Below are 23,455 nucleotides of genomic sequence, written 5' to 3'. Positions count from 1 at the left end.
TCCTACTTTAAGAAAGTTTCAGATATGCAAATATCTGAAGACAATGGGACTGAGATAAAATAAAATTTGTAGAACATGGAAGAAATTATGCTCAAGTTGTCCTCCTTTGAAGAAAAAAAAATCTTTCTTTTTCATGCATCAGTAACATTAACTAAGAGATTTCAAGTCTTTGGTAAATCCAATCAATAATCACCTCAAATGCTGTTATGAAAATTAAAAATCAGACTGTTTTAGCTGTGGGTGATACTGTTACTTAAAACCGTACCTGAAAGCCAGCAAAACTAATAACCCTTTGTTGTTCAGGGACCATTGGCTTAGTTTTTATTTATTCTGTACATTGTTGATACACCAACCTGAGATCCAAAGCAGTGTCAGATAAATAATGACTGCTGCTAATAAACACAACTGAAAAATCCACCGATCTGACAATCTGCCCATCGCTGATTGCTGCATATCCAGCTCCCACCTTCCCTCTTCAGCACCAAAGTATCCACTGAGATTTCTGTTCTCTGAATACTTCTGACAAAATACTTCTGGGCAAATTCTAGGACCACGTGAAGCGATGGAAATGCTCCTACAGGCCCTCGTACACATCCAGTATGAGGAAGAGGTCCAAAGACTGAACTCCTTGGGATGCAAACCATTTAACTTTATGTGGCCAATACATTTGACTTCATGCAGATAGCACAGTCAAACTACCCTACAATCACCTGTGAAAACACAAACTCAGTTTACTCTGAAGATGCTGAATTGTACAGCTACAATTCTCGCACTCCACTTGGAGGCTGGACATTTGGGACGTGCATAATGCCATTAACCCAGGAGAATTAGGTAAGCCTCATGGTTTTTCAATGACTTAGTTTTTGTCTGCACTAATTTTACCTCCAAATCTGCATGTCTGAAACCCCACACTCTTTAAGTCTGCTTAAAGTGATTACGTCTTTTCAGTAAATCTTTGATTGTTCTTTCTCCCGGCTGCAGAGCTGTCTGCCTGCAATTTCTCAAAAGAGCGCCCGGATTTCATGTCCATTGGCCCCTGCATTCCTGCCAAAGCCCTGCAGAAATGAGAGCTGCTGCAGCTGCCAGGGTTTATTTACACACATTCCTGCCTCAAATTGAATTAATGAGCATAATTTAACTCAGGCAATGTCCTCTACAGCTCTTGTTTCCCTTTGCCCCTCTTGACATTTCTTTCTCTCACACAACCACTCTTGTAGTCTTTCTTAAAGTAGCATCTAAAGGGATTCTGATGTAAAAAGTAATTGCAAACACATAGTGAATCCCATCTGAGCTGATAAATTTGTACAGATCTGCTTAAAACCTACTTTATCAGAAGCTCGGGATCCCCTTGACAAGTATCCACAAAGTTAATTTGAGCTTATTTGCACCAATCAAGCCAACTTTGTCAGTTTAGCAATGACCTTCCAGATTAATCAGTCACAAAAGACCAAACCCTGGAAAGAGCTCAGAGGAGAACGAGAGCCAGGACAACAAGAACTGATGTCAAAACCTATCTACAGTTGCTTTGTGTTCATACATCGTATTTGGCAAACCTTTTGGACTCCAGTCCATTTCTGCCTTCAGATATGAAATTCTGCAGCCATGGCACAAGGGCTCTCAACATCAACGAGCCCCGTGGGTGCTGTATGGACACATCACAGACAGAAAGCCCTGTTACTCCACTAAGTAGGCCAGTGCAGTGTTTCCCACATGCTGTGTCAAATATAAAAAGCAAATATTTCTCCAAATAGTCACACTGATGTGATAATGAAGTCACTCATTCTCCCCTGCTATCACACTGTATGGTATCTCACACACTAGGGCTTGAAAGCCTTAGAACAAGAGCTGTGTAATTCTACAAGAAGTGCATGAAAGAAAGGGAACTAGATCTATAACTATAAATTTGCTACATCAGCACATCCCAGGCTACAAGCATCATGGACAAGAACATTCCAGCAGCACTTTGAACCTCTAGATCCATAGGGAAAACAGACTGCTTGGCACACAACGATTCAGCCTTCTAGGATGACTGCTCTCTTGTGAAGCTCCCACAGACCTGTATCTGTCCAGTTATGCTGATTTCTGGAGAGGATTTTCCTTCCCCTAAAGGCTAACAAGATACTTCAGAATATTTCAGTGAGAAATCTGTATATTCCAGGACTTGGTGTTGAAATGACAAATTCTATGGACCTGAGTTTGCAACTGCCACAAATAGAAACTAAAAGGTCCCCAAATAAGTAACTGGTCTTGGAAAAGGTGTGATGGAGGAAGATAAGTGCTGGAAAAGAGGCAAAGATGCTGGCTGGAGAAAACATCCCAGAGAACTGGGATGTGCATGGAGGTGAGCGCTGGGGAAAGGCCAGGGACCTTGACCTTGAGGCTGCTCAACACCACAAGCAGTGGCCCAGCAGGGACCTTTCCAGCTCTCTGCCCAGATTTCACAGGCCAGCAGCGACCTCCCTGCAGAGGAGGGAATTTGAAACCTAGGGAACATAATGCTGTGGTGGGAGCGAGCAAGAATAATCAAGTAGGGTTAGCAGCAACAGTCCCTTTGGTTCTGAACTCAGCATCCAGACCCACTAAAGATGTCATTTACTTTGCCTTGCCTGTGACAGCCGACACTTGGCTGAATTTGAATCCTTCCAAACCACTTTCATTTTAGAAGCTGATGCAGACTACAAATGGCTTTAAAACAATTCTCCTTGTATGAACATGAGTTCAAGAATCACAGAGTCACAGAATTGTAGGGGTTGGAAGGGACCTCAAGAGATTGTCGGGTCAAACCCCCCTGCCAAAGCAGGTTCCTTACAGCAGGCTTTGCTCTAAGTTCATCATGTTTTTCTGACTGCTAACATCAAAAGACCAGAATGGACCTATTCTTCATGGTCCCAACTCTACATGCAGCCAGTAATTTCACTTAAAAGTTCTCTCTCAGCCCTCTCTCTGCCATTTCCAACTTCATTATATTTCCACGCCCCTCAGCAATACTTTCTCCCTTACACACGCAGTTGAAATCAAACACACTTGTCCACAGATGTGGTCACTGGATCTTTAGAAATCATTTTAGATTTTATGGCTGCCTTTCATACATCTTTTGGTTTGCGTGGAGATGTCAGTAGTTCAAACATTCATTTGCTCTTCACATATATCCTCAGTGAACAGTAGTGGTTAGACCGATCAGCTTCAATAAGATTTTGCCCAGCTCCAAATGAAAACAGCACTTTTTATAAGCACCTAAGGAAAATGACTTGACAGAGCCTGATTTGTTGTCGCCTCCTGCCACCCCCACCAGATGTGTAACTTGTTACTCCATATGCGTGCTACTCCCTCCTCCAGTTTTGATTTTTCTTTGTATGTTGGCATGCAGTTGTATGAAAGCACAGTGAAAATCAATTGTATAACACTGTCAAAGAAATTCACCATGATTGCCTCTCACTTTTATGTCATTACAGCGGAGAAACTTCACTTGAATTTGGTAGGGCCTTCCCTGAATGCAACTTTTGTTAAAGCAAAGCTTGAAGTGGTTACCTTTCGTGCTTCTCTGAAATTATGGACATGGAAAAAGCCTGAAAATACCCCTTTTTGGTACATCTCTCTCAAATACTCTCAGAACTCCATAACAAGAATATTTCTTCCACATGTGAAAACAAAATGCCAAACATCAGGTCTTCTACTGTACGTGCATACCCTATTGGATAAAACACGGCGAGCAACCACTGACAAAGATACAGAAACCATATGACTAATGAAAGAAACACAAAAATAAAACCCTTTATGTCTACCAAAACAGACGCTCACAAAAAATACTGCTCAAAAGAAGTTTTTGCAGAAGTGAGTGTCACTTTTTGTAGATTCTAAAATTACACTCTGCTAACCTTGTTATCTTCTTCTCTTCTAGTAACTCACACATTTTACACACCACCTGTACAATGGCAAGCAATGAAATCAATACAGAATTGAAACTTTGAAAGCCAACATTTCTTCATTTGATCCCTCATATTCCTTGCTCTCTCTCTAGATAGGAATCCTATTCTCTTAGCATCTCCCTGGCTCAGAGATGTGCACACCACACTACCACAGGTGGAGCTGATGGCAGGTAGGTGTTGATCCTCTTCTTTCCTAGGAACCTTCTGAAAACATCTAATGATCTGAACAGATTTCAACATAACTGAGTCCATTGCTTTAGAGAATGAGATGTAGAAAGTAAGTTTATGTACAAAATTGTTGTGGGTCCATTTCTCTGAAACGAATTGCACCTTCCACTTGTTGAACAGGGACATCTCACGTCAGTGCCTGGTAAAATCATGGAGAAGATGGTTCTCAAACTTATTGAGGCGCACCTGGGGGACAGAGCAGTCATTGGTCCCAGCCAGCATGGGTTTGTGAAGGGTAGGTCCTGCCTAACTAACCTGATTTCCTTTTATGATAAGATCACCCGTATGGTGGACCAAGGGAAACCAGCTGATGTGATTTTTTTGGACTTCAGCAAGGCTTTTGACACGGTTTCCCATAGGATCCTACTGGACAAAATGTCCAGCATACAGCTAAATAAAAACATCATACGATGAGTGAGCAATTGGCTAACGGGCAGGGCCCAAAGGGTTATGGTGAATGGGGCTGCGTCAGGCTGGCGGGCGGTCACTAGTGGGGTCCCTCAAGGCTCCATTTTAGGGCCGGTACTTTTCAATATTTTTATAAACGATCTGGATGTAGGAATAGAAGGTATTTTGAGCAAGTTTGCTGATGACACCAAACTTGGAGGAGTTGTGGACTCGAATGAGGGTGGAGAGGCCTTGCAGAGGGATCTGGATAGGTTGGAGAGCTGGGCGATCACCAACCGCATGAAGTTCAATAAGAGCAAGTGCCGGGTCCTGCACCTGGGACGGGGAAACCCTGGCTGCATGTACAGACTGGGCAATGAGACGCTGGAGAGCAGCTCCTCAGAGAGGGATCTGGGGGTCGTGGTAGACAGCAAGTTGAATATGAGCCAGCAGTGTGCCCTGGCAGCCAGGAGGGCCAACCGTGTCCTAGGGTGCATCAAGCACGGCATCGCTAGTAGGTCGAGGGAGGTGATTGTCCCGCTCTACTCTGCGCTGGTGCGGCCTCACCTCGAGTACTGTGTGCAGTTCTGGGCACCACAGTATAAAAAGGACATGAAACTGTTGGAGAGTGTCCAGAGGAGGGCTACGAAGATGGTGAAAGGCCTGGAGGGGAAGACGTACGAGGAACGGCTGAGGGCACTGGGCCTGTTCAGCCTGGAGAAGAGGAGGCTGAGGGGAGACCTCATCGCAGTCTACAACTTCCTCGTAAGGGGGTGTCGAGAGGCAGGAGACCTTTTCTCCATTAACAACAGCGACAGGACCCGCGGGAACGGGGTTCAGCTGAGGCAGGGGAAATTTAGGCTTGACATCAGGAGGGGGTTCTTCACAGAGAGGGTGGTTGCACACTGGAACAGGCTCCCCAGGGAAGTGGTCACTGCACCGAGCCTGTCTGAATTTAAGAAGAGATTGGACTGTGCACTTAGTCACATGGTCTGAACTTTTGGGTAGACCTGTGCGGTGTCAAGAGTTGGACTTGATGATCCTTAAGGGTCCCTTCCAACTCAGGATATTCTATGATTCTATGATTCTATGACATCATAGTGGCAAGAAGTTTCACAGAAATAAAAAATTCTATTTGACACCATCAATTTGGGTTTCCCAATTTACTGAAAACAAATAGCCATCTTGGGTCAATTTTAACATGTACTCTACAGTGCAGCCACTGTACTAAATCCTGTCCTCTCCTCCTCCAGCATCATCCAAAATGCAATGCATGCTATAGAGCAAGGACGATTACACTTGTTTTTTGTGCGTGTACATGTCTATGTGCATGTGTGTAACAACACTACTGTTCCTGAACCCTTGCTCCATCTTTCTCTGCATTCATTGGCCTGCTGGAGTCTAGAATAAGCATAAAATTGCTTAAGGCACTCATATGTATATATATTTGAAAAGGGTGATAAGTCTAGGGCTGTGCTCCCTGCAATGTTCTTGGCAAGAGACTGCAGCCCTTAGTGGTGGAAATAACTCTCTTCCCAACATCAAGCTACTGAGGATGGCCATTGCTGGGTTTTAGGCTACAAAGAACAAGGGTAGCATGAGTGGGTCCTTCACACTTCAGGCATTATGTTACAGACAACACTCCTCTGTCCTTCTTTCGTCTCAACCTCATTGAATCATGTATTTGCCTACAGAAAACACAGCCCACTGAAAGTGCATGCGAGTGTCTGCTTAGCACCGCTTTCATAATATTATTTTCTACAGGCCCCACCTAAGCCTTCTGATAAGATTACTATCATAGAAATACCAGCTCAATTGTTATACACAAATATGAGAAATTGTGCTCTACAAGACAAAGAGCTGCATTTTGACTACTACAGACATCCAAAGGCACTTCCAAAATTTACAGCTTTCAGGTTAGAAACGATTCTTATCTTTGTCATATCCACCAATGGAGAAGTAGCACAAGATGCCAGCATTGCTGCAGGCTGCTGCATGAACAGGAAATCAGTAGGGGATAGACTGCCCCAAATGACCCATGGTCATACGTGGGGTATTTGGGAAGGCTGTACTCCTTCCAGCCTCCCTGCTCCCAAAGCCTGTGCACCCACGTCAGTCTTAGCACAATATAAGCGAGATCATTTCCACTCCTCAGGGCTTTTTGGATCAAATTTTGACATAACACAATTGGGAAAAAATGATCTCATGAAACATATACTGTAGGGAGGAAAGGGAATAAAGGTATGTTTCAAATTGATCTGGAAATATTTTTCCCATAGAAAATAGTTAGGTTTGTCTCTTCCAAAAATGCAACCCAAACAGCACAGGGAAAAAACAGTGGTGTGGAACACAGATGTAGTAAAACAAAGTCCCCCCCAGCAAACAAACAAACAAACAAAAACCAATGAATTCCAATAAAGTAAATTCAAATAAAAACATAACATGACCCTCCTGTCCCCAAGGATAGGAAACTTCCCAATAAAACTCCAAATATCTGCTATCTGGGCTCTCCTGAGTCCATCAGAAAACAAAATGACTTAAGTGTGACCAGAGCAAGCTATAAAATCACTAGTTCCAACTCAGAGTCACCTACTGCCCTTTGGAATAGATCCCATCTGTTATTCATGTTATTTTCTAAAGGAGTTACAACTTCGTTGATGGGAGCTTTAACTGCCTGTTAAGAAATCATCTTACATCCACAATTGCTCTATGACCTTTTCTTCTTTCTCTCTGAGATTATAAGAACAGCAGCATATTGCTCTTTTATTACTTTCATATTCTCCCTCCCACCCACCATCATCAATACCAGGACATTAAGGTAACAAACTCCATGTAGGAAGAGGTAATTGCTCAGTGCCTGCAAAACGCCTTCATCAGGCCTGGAAGCATGGCTGCTTCCTACAGATAACAGCCACACAAAGTAGTGCTGAATAATGAATCTGTGCAAGAGCAGACCCAAATTTCTTTCTATAGAGTTGCCCTCCAACTCACCCTACATCCCATAAGTAGCCCACTGTTAGCCTAAAAAACTGACTGGCAAAAGGTGTCACAGAGGCTGAGCACTTCTCAAGACACAAAAAAACCTGGTTGGCCACTCTCCAGTTATAATAATTTTAAATAATGTAATTAAAGATTAAAAGACTATTCTAGGATTAAAGATTTATCTAAGAGGTACTGAAAAATACTTGAAAGACAGTGAAATCTTTGGGAATAGTCAGGACGGGTTCACAAGAGGAAGACCAGCCTCACTAATTTTCCTTTTATGACAAGGTTACCTATTTAATTAATTAAGACAATCCAGCAGATGTAATTTTTTTGGACTTCAGCAAAGCTTTCCATACTGCCTCTCACAGTACCCTTCTGGACAAAACGTCCAGCATACAGCTAGAGAAGTACCTAATGCGATGGGTGAACAATTGGCTGATGGGTTGGACTGAAAGGGTTACAAGTAAATACAGTTATATCATGCTGGCATCCAGTTACTAGCGAGGTTCCCCGGGGCTCCATTTTAGGACCAGTTCTATTTAACGTTTTCATAAATGACTTGGATGTAGGACTAGAAGGTGTTTTGAGTAGGTTTGAAGATGATACTAATTTAGGAGGAGCAGTTGACTCCATTGAAGGTAGAGAGGCCTTGCAGAGAGACCTTGACAACTTAAAGAGCTGGGCAATTGCCAACAGTATGAAGTTTAACAAGTGCTGGATTCTGTACCTGGGAAGGGGCAACCCTGTATATATGTACAGAAGGGGGGATGAGAGGCTGGAGAGCTCATCACAGCACTGCCAGCTGGGTGAAGGAAGGGATTGTCCTGCTCTGCGCTGGTACAGCCTCACCTTGAGCACTGGGTGCAGTTTTGGGTGCCCACAATATAAGGAGGACATAAAACTATCAGAGAGTGTCCAAAGGAGGGCAACAAAGACTGTGAATGGTCTGGAGGGCAAGACATATGAGGAGCAGCTGAGGTCCCTTGGTTTGCTCAGCCCCGGGCAGAGCAGGCTGAGGGGAGGCCTCATGGCGGCCTGCAGCTCCCTCACGAGGGGAGCGGAGGGGCAGGCGCTGAGCTCTGCTCTCTGGGGACAGCAACAGGACCCGAGGGAACGGCATGGAGCTGGGACAGGGGAGGGTCAGGCCGGGGGTTAGGGAAAGGTTCTGCACCCAGAGGGTGGTTGGTCACAGGAACTGACTCCCCAAGGAAGTGGTCATGGCACTAAGCCTGCCAGAGTTCAAGAAGTGTTTGGACAGTGCTCTCAGAAACATGGTTTGGTTTTTGGGTGGTCCTGAGTGGAGCCATGAGTTGGACTCAATGATCCTTGTGGGTCCCTTCCAACATAGAATATTATAGGAATCTAATTCTATGAAAAGAAAAAGTATTTTCTTCCACAGGGATGCACACAAACTCTTGTCATACATGTCAAACCCACACTGTAGAGCTATTTGTTTTTCCTCTGTTCCAATGCAGAATGCAGACTACATCTGAAATGCTCTGATCCACTATGGCAAGTCATGCATTTAGCCTCTCCCTGCTTGTCAACATGGCTCAAAATATAGTCTTTTTTTTTTTTTTTTTTTTTTTTTTGAGACGTGAATATTAGTGTTCACTGCCTCTGGTAAAATACAGTAGCTGCTTTTCTAAATTTAAAAGCCAGCTGTTTCTAATTAAGAAAATACTGAGTAGGACGTCTTCCAAACATCTTCCCACGAGCATGCAGCAAGTCTTTGCTACTTTTAAATCCAAGAAAAAGTGATTTAAGGGAAATTTCGAAGGACATTAAGCAATCCTGTACTCCACACTGAATCAAGACACAATTTTGAAGCACAGTCAACTACCATGGGACTATAATTCTATCCCGAGTGAAGAAGTTTGTTCCTGTGTTCCTGGACACTGCCATACCCCACTCCAAAACAACAACAACAAAATCTAGATAATCTGCCGGTTATGCCTAAGTGTAAATGGCTTGTGTTGCGCTGTATTTCAATTTAAGCTACTGAGTTGTGTTTAAACTTGTTAAAAGCTACCCGATCTCAAAACAGACGTTGGCCAGACAGCGTGGCTAGTGTCCAGCTTTCATTACAATACTGAAAAGAAAAACAGCTGACAACTTATGCATGCTGTTTGTACAACCTGTGGGGAGCAACTTACCTACAGTCACTTTTGCATTGCTCATCCATTGAGCACACAAGCCCACCAGCCAGGAATAAATGCCAAATGGAAAGTGGGCCAAGAAGAAGAACCAAGAGAAATTTCAAGGCCAGCTGACTGCCCTGTTGTGCACTGCCAATTCCATCAATTCCTGAACCAGAACGAGTTTTTTTGTCCATGGCTTAATCCTATTTTTACATGGCACTATAAGGAAATGCCAACACAGTACTGGGCACGGCTGCACATACCATCCTGCTTTTATGAATTAATTTCAAAGGAGAAACAAGTCTAGGACATCTTTAGTAAGTACTTAGGAGAGATTTTACCTCAGAGTTGACAAACACGTGAAGTGGCATGTTTTTGTGGGGTTAGCGTCCAGAAAGCAAGCATGTTTAGTCTCCTCATTTCACAATCAAAAGTTATTAAAAACATCAATTTTATCCCTATCAATTGTTTCATCTCTTTTTGGTGTATCATACAGAACAACACCAGGGACCTAAAAATGACATTCATTTCTGAAATCCACATGTGGATCATAAAAACAACCAATCTACTCCTTCAACAGATGCTTAAAAATATATGCATGCTTCATTAGTCTAATTTGTCTACTCGGAGCATAGTCCAAAATTGCAGAGAAAGTTCCAAAACCACATCAAGTGCCATGGAGACCACTGTGCATAATAATAAAAACAAACACCATCAGCAGGCATTAAGAACCTCGACTGGCAGGCAAAGTCTGCTTTTTGAGTAACAGCTGAATGAAGAATTTCCACAGACCAAAACACTGACACCACAATGTAATGTGCAACTGATTGCAGACAAACCACAATCAAAGCGGCCAATTTTCTAATGAGCGCCAAACACCGCAGAAATATGAGAAGCCAAAGAGAACAACAACTGAGACCTCTGGAAAAAAAACACGTCTAGTGTAGAGAAAAAGGCAGAACTATTCTGGAAAGCATGAAAATTTACACTAAGCTGTCACTATTTCAGTACAGATTTGAAACAGCAGTAACATGAAACCTGTTTATTCTGTTGCAATAATGACTATCATCTTGTCTTCGTTTTATTTTGTTTTTGTTTGTTTTGTGTTATTTTTAAGTCTTTCCATGCAGGTTTCTCACAGGCTTTGTCAAGAACTGAATCAGCAAGATTTAAGAGAATTTCAGACTGGAGGCCAGCTAAAAAAACAGCTTTGCAAAGTAAATTAAACCCTCTAGATCACCTTCCCCTCTCCAAACCAAATATCTACTGCAATAGCTATGGTGTATCTGTTACGCTAATGGCAAACCCATAGAAAAGAACAGGAAGGTTTCCTAAGAGAGGAAGAGTTGTTTTCTTGATGAGCCACTAATTTCAATAAGCACTGCTACTGACATACTACATGGGATCAACTGGACATCTCCACTACAGGGATCTTTTAAAAAACACCCTGTCAAAGATGATGCACATCTTTCTTAAACTCTAAATAAGTAGTCAAATAACCTAGCAAGAATCTGACGACTCAGCTGTAGTTTAAAAAGTCTCCCAATAAAGGATTACATTAGAGTTAGAAAAGGATTAGAGTGACTCCTATGTTCAGCGGCTTCCACTACGCAGAAGCGGAGCTGTTGGCACAATTTATTCTCAACAGAGGTTGTAAAGAAGTAAAGGGAAAGTGCAGCAGCTCCATCTGCAACACCTCCAGCTGTGATGGGACTAGAAGGCTCCGATGAGGAAAGGCCTTATGAATGTCGCTCCAAGATTGAGATGATGTGTTCCAAATTCAAAACGATTCTTAAATCCCAGCTCTGAGCTACGACCATATACCTGTACATATAACACAACACGAGAATATAAAAATCTAGAAATTAATAATTTGCACTGTGGATTAGCCACAATCTATGACCCTCTCAAAAACAGATTAAAACCCCACTCTTCCTCCCCCTTACCCCTTTAAGGTTGAAAGAGTAATACTAGTTTTCCTGAAGACATGTCATTTATGATAACGACTAACAAAGCAAAGATAAAACACCGTGGAAATAAATAGCAAAACTTACAGCTCAGTAGCAGTCTTTTCTCCAACCAAGAGCCAACACCTGATGCTTCAGATAGGTGAAAGGAAGGACCCTCCCTTAAAACACTATACATAGTATTTGAGCTTGGGGAGGGGAAGGAGGAGATCTGTTGTTCTTTATCTTAGATAATGTATAGATCAAGAATAAAAGCTTTCATACACATATTACCTCTTCATATATATGTGTACATACACATGCTTTCATATATGTATGTGCATGGGTGGGCCTATGTGCACACAAACTTTGATCCCATACAGTGTAATATTATTCTCAAAAACCCAAAGTATGCTGCAAGTCCTATGAAGAAACGTCCAAAAAATATGAGCAGCATTCCACACACACACCTGTATGACATATGGAAGAAATGTGACCAAAAAATTCTTTGATCTTGCATTACTCCTTCTGATACTAAAAAAAAAAAAAAAAAAAAAGAAAAAAAGGATACTGAAGGAAACTATTATTTGTGTATCTGAAAAGGTACTCCCCCAAAACAACCAGCATACCAGATGTATATGGAGAAGTTCTACGAAAGACTTCTGAAATTTTTATCACTGCTTTGTCTTATTATGTTACTTGCATTCTGTTGTGAAGTACTGTAGCAGAAAAAGAAGAAATATGTTGACTCTTTGACAGCAGAGAATAACTAAGTTGCTTCCCTTTGCCCTCCAGGAGGGGAAAAAATGGTATTATTTTCCCTGTGAGAATGCTCAAGATATAATGGGCAAGAGAAAGAAATACTTAGTGAAAATGGTTTAATAAATCCCAGCAGAAACAAAGCGTCTTTTCACATACTTAAATGTCTGCAAGACTCCATGCTGACATTTGACAAATGGGCAGAGTAAAATGTTTTGCACATTCTATGCCTTTTACTCATGGCACAAAGTCCTGCCTGGCACAGATGCTAAAAATGTACTACAGTTAAAAACAGCTCCCTTCAAGTGCTATTGCATTTTTCTAGTATGAGTATCTAGCAGTTTCTGGAATTCAGTTTATTTAAAAATATAAACACACTAACAAGATGTTTAAAAACAAAAAGTAAGCTTTTTGACTCTCCCATTTAGCTTTTAACATATTTTGACTACTTGTAAATACAGAAAGACAGACAGCAGGAGCCAAAGAATACCTTGAGTCTGGGAAAAAGTAAAAAGATGCGTTTTACTGACTACAGCCTAACGTGATCTCAGCTCATTTCACCATAAACTGGTATTATGACAGCACCCAATTATTCAAGAGCCTTTGTTTAAGTTACTGCAAACGGTAAGCAAATTTCTTTAACCTTAGAAGCTTTCACTGATTTTACAAAATCAAGAAAAATCCAGTAATCCACCAAAATATGTCATCTAAAACATTATCCAAAACCTTTTTTTTTTTTTAACCTCAGCAAGTTATTAGTACCACTTCTTGAGTCATAGCCTCAGGAAAAAAAAACAATTTAAAGTTGAAAATTTTTAGAAGGTATTCAAGCAAAACTAAAACTTCATTAACGTGAAGCTTTTGTTTAAAGGCCTGCAATTTCTGTTGGAGCAAAAGATTACCAACACAATGAAAAAAATGGGAGCTAATTGTGGGAGGAAAAAAAGTGATAAAGCTAAAAGCTGATAGCCTGACCCTTCTCATAAAAAGGAATAGCTCACCTTATCATTTGTGTAGGAGAAGGCTGACACATTAATGGCAGCACTACAAGTCTGCTGTGGAGGACAAGCAGTTCATGGCTCTGCGTGATACTCAGTCGAATTTCTGCCTGATATATGGAAATACGAACTACAGCTGCTGATGCTGTATGTGCCATGAAACTCACATAGGACACCGTGAAATACTATCAAAGCAGTGAGTTTTTGTCTGTTAGCCACTTACCTGCTGATCGCAGCCTGTCAGCTGCCACTCCTTGCTGCAAAGAGCTGTCTGAAAACCTGTAATGGCCTCCGTTATCCCCAGTGCTTCAGCAGCATATTAAACACTATGTATTAGGCCACAGCAGGAACAAAATGATGACAGACTGCTCTTACTGAGTAGAAATGTGAGAGTAACTTCAAAAATCTCTAATTGATTTCTTTACAGTTGGATTTTTTTATAATTATGTTCTGGTACACAAGGGTGACGTAAGTTAAATATGCTTCAATTCTTTGCTAAAATTTTTTCTTCTTTCTGTATCATAAACAGCATCCTTGCTTTAAATACAACTCTAAACTTTTTATCAAACACTCTTTTCAGGTCATTTTGAAAGCAGTTCCACTCCTACAGAACATTTTTTTGTTACTGTATACTTATTAAGTCCCTTGTTTTTACTGGAAGCCCGCTATTTTCAATATGCACGAGGCATACTTTTGACAGCCATGTGACTCAGTGCGCTCACCACAGGTTGAGATAATGACACCAAAGGGAAAATTTCATCACCTGGAATTCAGCTGACACTGGAAGACCAAATGAAACATTCCACTGGTGTTACACAGACCAGTAACGGATCAGCTTCCCTTCTGACCATCTCATGCTATCCTCAAGTCCATTCTGGTTCATTTTAAACAAATGCAGGAAAAAAGGATCAAACATGAAAATACATGGAAGACAGAAACCATGGTGAAAAAAATACAGAGCAAAACCACTAAGTTTGTACTTGTAATTTTGTAAAAGATGAAGCCTAACTAGGAAAAAAGTAAGGAAAGAGCCACTGCTGTTCAAGTGAACTGAGACTTGCATATTTGTATAGTATGTACAGTGCATATGATCACATCTGATGTCACCTTTTGAGAGAAAAAGGGCTCTTTTAATGAGGAGATGAAGTTAAATGAATGCAGGGCTTTAAAAAAAAAAAAAAGTTGTTAAAATAGTGTAGTGAGTATAATACAATTCTTTACAAGCCTCTTGCATGCGTCCGACAGCAGGCCCGATGCTGAGCACCCCCGCGCCGCCGAGCCTTCGTACTGACCTGCCCGAGCATATCGGGTGCCATGGGGAACGTGGGCCAGATGGCCGAGTAGATGCCAAAGAAGACCAGCCAGAGCAGCATGCTTCCCCAGACCGCCAGGTGACTGAACTGTCAAGGAGCAGGGAGAGAAGGAGAGTCAGCACAGCGCGCTTCCCCCTCCCGCCTCACCCACAGACACTTTTCTGTTCAGGTCTCTGTCAGCCTCACGCAGGCCTGTCTGCTGCGCTTGGTTTCAGGCCAGTAGCACAGGTTGTTTAAACAGCATAAACCAGCTCTCCTCTTTAATCTCTGCCTCACGACAGGGCAGGCAGATAGTCTTCTCAGCCAATCTGTCTTACTCCCAGCTCCAAAAACTCACCAGATTTTCCTTAGTGCTCTGATTTCTCTCATCTAGCTCCTGGTTCCCACTGCACACATGCCAGGTTCAACACATACATCAAGGTAGAATTTTTCAAAAGGCACAGGTTAAAGTTCATCCTGACAAATCCCTCGTGTCAGATCCCCTGTGTGCACAGGTCACGTGCACCACTCGCATACCTTTCCCTGAAGAAGATTCAGTGTTGTGTGATACACCGCCACTTAAATGATCAACATCTACTGATCACCTTTGCTTTTCTGCCTTAAGAGTGCTTTAGGTGATTTACAGATACGCAATGCAGTTTACACCTCTACTGGCTCTTTAATCTGCGGACTAAGAGTAAATAAAAGCGGTATCAAAGTGACCAAGAACACACCCAGTACATGTTTCATTTCAGTTGCATTAAGGAAAGTCATTTCTTCTACATACCCAAACTGTTTTGCCGTTCAGGATGATTTAAACTGTTTTACTTTTACATTGCAGTGGATGGAATCAGTAATTTTGGTTGTAACAAGCAACTGAGCTCACTATTGGCTCCAGCTTTTTTTGGATACCAACAACTCCCGCGGCTGATGACTTTGGCTCTAACTCAGCGAAGTACCTGCATAAATCTTAATTACTAAACACACGCAGATTTAGGAACACGGCAATGAATTCATGCACTGGTGGCTGTGGTGGACACACGGTCCGTTTGTTTAGCTCTCAGCTTTATGCTTTCTATTTGATGATTTCATTTGCCTTTTTTTCTAAACAGCAAGCCTGACAATCCAAGTGTCTAATATTGCATTTGTGAGACAAACACCGATTTCTAGAGGGAGGAGAAGAAATCACTCCTTCCCTGGGAGCATCCTCAGAAAGGTGAGTCCTTCCTGAGCACAAGCAGTGCAAACAAACAAGCGGGGAGAGCCTGCAGCACCAGTGCAGACCGGCAGATAGCTGGAAGCAACTGGAGGCTGGCTTACAGTGGAGGCATTCATCCGGCAGAAGTTAAGAGGCGATGGAAAGAACGCTCTTCGAGGCGCTCTCGGAAAGCCGAAATGTTGTTCAACCCTGAAAGCTGCCGGACTAATGAGCAGGGCATGGGATAGGCCCCTTCCTGGAGAGACACTATGGGCAGGAAGATTACTTTTCCAACTTTCTCTATTTGCTCTTTTTCATCGAGGAGATCTGACCGGTAACTGCTTAATGAAAAGTTATTCCAATCCAAATTTAAGGTGAATGAAACTAACACTAGGAGATTTTTTTTTATTGATGTTATTTTTTAAATTTGAAGGAAGCGAGGGGGATTTCACCTACTTGATGTGTTTGCTCTTCTGAAAACAAGGTCATTTCACCTCAGTATGAATCACTGGCCAGAATAAAGGCCTCCACAGTGCGGAACTGTGGTGCTCAGCTCCTCATAGAGCAGCACCACAAGGCTGCTGCAAGAGCTCGCCTTAAAGAAGAGCCAGCCCCATGCAGTGGCCCAAGAACAGCACCAGCACTGCTCTCCCAAAAGGACCTTTCCCTCAGTCACAGTCTTCCTTTCGAACTAGTGGGCAGAAGGCCCAGGATAGCTTGGGCTGATGCTTCCAAACTGCTAACTCCTACAAACTTTACGATTAAAAAGAGTAAAGAAAAGCAAGCAGGGAAACCACTGTAAGATGTACTCCCACTTTGCAGTATTGTATTTCTGCTAGTGAGTTGTCATCTTCATTTTTAGTCTCACTACTCTCCGGTCTGTTGGTAGGACAGTTCTTGAGTTTTGCAGCTCTTTGTTTTGTCCTTTCCAGCTTAGCAAGGTCTTTGCTCATTTATTTTTCATCATCTTCTCATGATCTCATAATCTCAATCATCCCTTGCCATGCGTCTCCCTTCCCACATCTCAGGCTTGTAACTTGGTGGAATTTATTCTCTACCTTTAAAAGGCCTTCTGCTTTCAGCAAGAGCCCTCCTTGTCCTGTTTGAAATCATTTCTTGAACACTAACCCTACCCACCAAGCTTTGCCCTGTTGGTTCTCCACTGATCTGTCATACATTTCTTAAGAAGTAGCAGGCAAAGCAGAAGCTGGTTTGTCAGATGTGTTAAATGGCATTCAGAAAAAGAAATCAAGTGCTCATGCATAAGAAATCAGACACACTGTGTATCTATCTTGTGCATCCAATTTATCTGAAGCAGCTTCAGTAGCATGGTAAAGTATTTAAGAAAGCTGAATTTTGGCACAAGCCTACCGCAGTATTGCAGACAGGCAACACATAACAAAGCTGCTCCACACAGCTCTAAAGTGCAGATTTTGTTATGCATGTGACTACTTCTACCAAAGCCTTTCTTTCCACACTACCTACTGGATCTACCAGACTCCCAACTACTCTGAATCTGAGTTATTTATTTAAAGCTTTCAGCTGAGCCCATCATGTTCTCCCAAGTGGCAGTGTCCCTCATGTTCCCTCAAACAAATTGGATGTAACCAATCCAGTTGATGATGGAGGAGAGGCTTAACTCAATGTTGTACATTTAATACTCTTCAAGTAACCTCAAGATTCTTTGTGTGTTGATTCACTCACAGCTGAAATAATAATTGTACAACATCAGATTCCAAGATGATGAGAGTCCCTCGGTCCGAGCAATGAGACAGGAATTACAAGTAGATGTAGAAAAAGTTGATTCTGAACACAAACACTTTTCTGTGAAGAACAATAATTTCCTGTACAAATGCCAGTGCTAAAGTATGTTGAGCTCTACTAAACATTATGGTGTCTTTTAAAATAAAGGTATGAAAGAAGGGATCATGATTATCCCTAGGTGACTGAAAAGACATTGTTTACTCAGGGAAGGGGAGAGAGGAGGAAGCATCAAATAATTCGTAATATAACAGGATCTAAACAGGCTCACAGGCCTCCACTGCAGATTTTAATATGTCCTCTTCTAGTGCATGGGGAATTAATTTATTTCTAAGTCCTTTTGCATTTTAAAAAATGAGTACACAACACAGAACTTGCACTTAATCAACAACAAAAAAGAATGGATTTTATTTTCAGATGACAGAATGAGGCAGAAAACATTAGCATTTCCCTAATAATTAAATAATCCATGCAGATAGCATTTCATAACATTCAGAGCAGACATCAGCTCATTAATCTTAACAATTCCTCTGTGAGGAATGAAAGGAAACATTTTACAGCTAATAGGGGAAATGAGGTTATGAGATTTAGCCAAGCCCCTCCAGGAAACTGACAGAATAAGAATATGGGGCTCTTCTAAACACCCTGGTCTTGAGGCAGTATGTCTTAGTATGTCACGCAAACTAGATTCCCATAAAGTACCACATGTAGGTGTGGAGAGAAAGGGACTCCGCCAAAATCAAAAAGATTCGTGTTTTCAAGGGACCAGGGGAAGGAAGGGGAGAAAAGCGTTGAAGTGTCATCAACATAGGAGCCCTCCCTACTCCGCATATTCTTTGGAGGTCAGTGCCCTGGCAGATTCTGACACCTACCAGTAACAGAGCACTCTCTTACTGTAAGTAAATGACTCACATCTAGGAATCAACAAAAAGGGTTTGACAAACATGCCGTATTTCTTACTGAAAGTTTGCAAACAAAAAGTCTCAGCCAATGTGAAGTCACTAGTGCTTTCTACTAGCTTCAAAGATCTTTACAAAGCCCATTTGTTTATCCCTGGGCAGACAACTTTTATTCACTGTTGCATTAACTTTTAAAGAAGCTACAGAGTAAAGAGATGTTGTTCTTAAACTGTTTTCGTAACCAGTTACAGTAGTATGTTAATTTGTAGAAAATATTCTAAATTTTCAATATTTAGAGACGTTTACAAAACACTTTTAGCCTTCTCCTCTTCCCACTTTTGATAGACTGACTGTTTTATCATGTCATTAGAATGTGTTCGTTCTCCTCTCCTCTCGTTAGGGAACTTACTTTATCCTTAAATCAAAGAACCAATTTAAACTCTGCAGCCTCAAATCATTTTTGGTACTTCTTTTCCATATTAATACTAATCAGGGAGAAAGGTACACTAATAAAGTAAGAGATACTGAAGAGCACTTACTCTTGTCCACGCAGTTGTTTCCAAACCAGCTTTCAGACAAACAGTGACTACAACATACTGCAAGGGAAAAAGAAAAAAAAGTGCAAATTAGCACTCTCAAATTCATAGGTGTTCACAGCCCAATCTCCCCTTCACACCTGAAAAAGGAACTACCATCTAGTAGCACCACCCCACCTCTTGGGGACTTGGCAGAATGGGGTGAGGGAAGGGCAGAGCAGAAGACACTGTTGGTACACACGTGAAAAAAATGAAAAGGGAGAAAATCATGGTCACAAAAAAGGTCTCATTTTATTTTACAGTTTCTTCTGCTTCACATCATTTTTGATGGTTAAAATAATAATAATAAAAAAGTAAAGATATTCTACCATTCAAAAATGTCTTGAATAGATAAACTTACAGTGTAAACTATGTTCCCAACAAATAAATAGTCAATTCCCTGTCCATTTGTGAATACAGCATCTGAAAAAGAGAAGCAATTACATTTGTTAATAATTTTATCAACAGAATGGAAGACACATCAAGGAGATTTTCAGGACACTAGACAATAACTGGTCTTAACCTCACTTTTTGGACTGTCTAAAGGCACTTTTAGAAGCCATGAGCTACTGGTAATGCAGCAGCTGTGCTAAACAAGACACGATGCTCAGACAGAGCATGTATACACAGTCCCAGTTGCCAGAAGCCATTAGCAGAAGGGGAAATGTAATTTGTCTGCAGGAGCTGAGGTACATCAGTATCACTTTTTCGGTGGCTATCTATTCTGTACTGCTCACTGACAGCTCGAGCAAATTCCATTATTTGCTGTGGCTGTGAAGAAAGCCTAAGATCTGTGGTGGAAGAAAGTTGCATTAAGAGAAAGATGCAAACGACTGATCTCCAAAGAACACATATAACTTCTAAACTATCTTACTGGAGGTTAATTCAGTAACTGAACAGCGTTTAATCCTCCACACAAGCTTTCTCTTAGTCAAGTGTGCAGAAGGGTAAGTACACGTTAATCTATCATTTGGAAGTGCCAACCTTGGCAATGCTTCAAATGTCTGTTTAGTCTTTCTTAGCCCATGCTGAATGAAACCGGAACGCCATGAAAGCACACTCGACAGCCAGGCTGATGCCAGATGAACTCATACTCACAGGAACTTTCAAGCATTACTCAAGCATGATAAGTACCGGTATTTTCACAGGTTTTAAGACAACTGCTAAAGAAATACACAAACAGCAGGGATGAAAAAGGCTTAAGATAAACCCCTTGGACCTGTTCCTAAACACATACTGCCTATTACAGTGCTTCTACTATGAGGGTACCACTTTGCTAGGTTTATTTGCAAAACTGGATCTGACATTGTAAAACCAGGGTCATCTACTTTGTTAACAGCGTTCCTGTAAAGCGGGTCTCCAGGATCAGCCAATTTTGACGTCTACAGAGAACAGTCCCTGCTAGCCTGACCTCTGTGGCAAAGACTCTGCCCAGCATACTGGTAACAAGTGGTCTCTCTGGAGCCTTCTCTTCTCCAGGCTGAACCCCAGCTACTAAGAAACAGCACCAGATCTACTAATCAGCAACAGTAGAACAGGATTTAAACCCTGAGCCAACTTGCCTAGCAATAGTTTGGTCTGTGGCTACTGGCATCTCTATCAGCCCAACTTTTCTCCTGGTACTCTGGCCTCAGTCACCTTCCACATCAATCACAAATACACAAAGATTTAGCAGTCTCTTTCAGCCTACTGTCAAAGAAAAAGGTAAAGAGCACTAAAGAATGGAACCTTCCTTGCTGATGCCAGAAGTCTCAGTTTATTGAGAAAGAGGCATGTCTAAATACAGGATGTATTGGAAAGCTCTAGAATAAACTCATCTAATGACTCTGCCAATATATTGTTCTAGTACAACACCACAATGCACTTTTAAGTAATCAAATAACTTTTGGTGCAAGCTCCATTCTTTTTAAGGTTATGTTTTAATACAATAATGTAATTCTTTTTTTTTTTTTTTTTCAGGGCTTTCCATGACCTTCCACTTTGGGAGGCTAAGCAGTTCTGAAAGGATTGATATTTGCTAATGAGAACAGCAGGATGTCCAGTGAACACTCATTTCTAAAGCTATACAAGTGCCCATTCATTGCATATATGCACTTCACATTCTGAGGAACTCAAGAGGTTAAAAAACATCCCAGTGTGAATAGCTGAGTTTTGTCTGTGGCACCGAAATCTCTTTTTCACTTAGAAATACAAAGAAACTTGAAAATTAAATACTCATTCCTCTTTGGAAAGCAAGCTAAGCAACCTATTGAAATGATCTCAAAGAAAGTTACCATTTGGGCAGGTGAGTTTTCCAGTCTTACCATTGCAGTCATTTAAATTGTGTAATCTACTTAGGAATGGAACAGTCAAAAAAAAAAAAAAAACATTTATGGAAGACTGAAGCAAAAACTGTAGCCTAACTGCTACAGACATCAGCCTACAATAGCTGACTTTGGATTGAAAAAGCAGCTATTCAGGACTAACATTTCCCATAAACATAGTGAAATAGTACAACTCCCTCCCCTTCAAAACAAAACAAAGACCAGTGAACCGAAAGCAACCTCTCTCCCCCAAAACTGAAACAGAGCTCCCAGCCCACATACAGAGGAGACAGGGAGATCCCCTTCTTGTATGTCTATCTCACAGTGCATGAAACTGTCACTAAGGGTATGACACAAGTTTTACTCAGCCAGGTAACGAGAAATATGAACCTGCCTCCTCCTTATCTTTACCATCATGCCTCTTTCCTGTGAGCAGTCATCTTCCCTCCCTTTTCCTTTTCTTCTCCCTCCTCTGAAATTAAATCATCCTCAAGCTTAGGTTCTTGAAATCAGTGTTTACCAACAAAGAGCTTGTTTTGAAAAACTCGTATTTTTAGATAAATACTACTCCCTTCCCCTAAATTCCTCATCTTATCTATTCCCATTTCTTAATAGAGTAAAACAACAGATTTCCCATGTTTTTTTCCTGCCCAGACAATTATACTGTAAAGCTAGGTAAGCACCATTTGAGGTTTACCAGTCCCTGAGATACCATGCAGTTGCACACCTTCCATAAAAACAAGACTTAGTAAACTTTGTTTTTACAAGAAAAAAATAAAATTGTTTTCCTAGTATCTGACTCATGATCTAGTCTTCTTCCATTCCAGTCAGTCCACTTCTTCCAATGACTTCAGCAGAAGTGAAATCTCTATTTTATTCTATATCTTACAGTACTGCATTATGGAATGGGAAAGATCCAACAAGATTTAAATCTAATGGCTGTAATACAGCTGCCGTTAGAAGATTAAAGAAGATTAAACAGTAAAAAGTTGAGAACTAAACTACACTACTGAAAAAAAATCAGATGTTGTATAGGACTCTTTTCAGAATTTAAGTAAGACTTTCACAAAGCAGTAGTTTAATTTTTCAAGCATTAAAGTTATTATATGAACAACAATTATGTTAAATATGAATCAACTCTGAAAGCCACAAGATAACCAGCCAAGAACAGCAGCTATAGCCTATTGAACTGTCTGTCAGCATTATTTTCTTGGAACTTGTCACGACCTCCAACTCTGCAAACACACTGGCTCTGTAAGACCGAACATCAGTTACTGACGTAAGAAATAATGAAGCAGTTACCATGCTCCAGCACTTTCATTGGAAACCAGAAGAGAATGATGGAATGGACCAGGGCATTGATGCAGTGACCCCAGAAAACCTGAGGGAAAACAAACCAAGTCGTCAGTGAAGTCCAAAACTCTTGACCTCTCTCTAACTCCCAACAAACGCTTCATTGTGTAGTTTAGAGTCAGACGATGTTTTTCCTGAAGTGAAATACCTAAACTTTGGTAGGATTCATTTCCTCCTACAATTTCTGCTCTGTCACAAGAAAACACTAGTCCACTTGGACAGTCTTATTCTAACAAGTTAAAATATAACAGGCGAGCAGACTTGCAATTTAAGATCTTTATCAAAATACAGCAAACAGATGGAGCCACCTTTTTTTAATTACCTCAAAGAAAGATTTTAAAAGACTAATTCAGTACCATGAAATGTTCTATTTTCTTTTAATGGGCAAAATACTTTCCACGCTTTGTGGTTTTTAAGCTTACAGATAACGCAGTTCTGCACAAACTAGAGCTTTACCTACTCTACAATTTCTTCCTCCCTCCTCTCTAATCAAAGGAATCTTACGGCTTCCCTGACTCAGAAGTACGTGTAAACGTTCCTGCTATGGAGTAGACTCAAAATTCAAATTGCTAGCATTTTCTACCATACAAAATAGCAAAATTAAGCAAAATGTGTTTTTCAAACCTAAAAATCAAAATAAATGATTTTTTTTTTTTTATTTTCCAAAAGAGCTATACGAGTAGAGAAGAAAAGAATAATAATGA

At 41.1% G+C, this 23,455-nt stretch overlaps 1 protein-coding gene across 5 annotated transcripts in view; it reads right to left on the bottom strand.

The window, feature by feature from the left end:
• ATP8A2 (ATPase phospholipid transporting 8A2) overlaps positions 1-23,455 on the bottom strand; it is a 316,481-nt gene that overhangs the window by 80,229 nt on the left and 212,797 nt on the right. For all 5 annotated transcript variants that reach the window (XM_038175041.2, XM_038175043.2, XM_038175058.2 and 2 more), the window contains 4 exons: positions 22,701-22,779; positions 19,457-19,518; positions 19,060-19,116; positions 14,663-14,770 (listed from right to left, as the gene is read on the bottom strand). In XM_038175041.2, the coding sequence (XP_038030969.1) occupies positions 14,663-14,770; positions 19,060-19,116; positions 19,457-19,518; positions 22,701-22,779 (306 nt within the window). The remainder of the gene's footprint in view (positions 1-14,662; positions 14,771-19,059; positions 19,117-19,456; positions 19,519-22,700; positions 22,780-23,455) is intronic.

The sequence above is a fragment of the Anas platyrhynchos genome, chromosome 1 (assembly GCF_047663525.1).
Source record: "Anas platyrhynchos isolate ZD024472 breed Pekin duck chromosome 1, IASCAAS_PekinDuck_T2T, whole genome shotgun sequence".
Classification (NCBI taxonomy): domain Eukaryota; kingdom Metazoa; phylum Chordata; class Aves; order Anseriformes; family Anatidae; genus Anas; species Anas platyrhynchos.
This window is presented reverse-complemented; position numbering and strand designations above follow the sequence as displayed.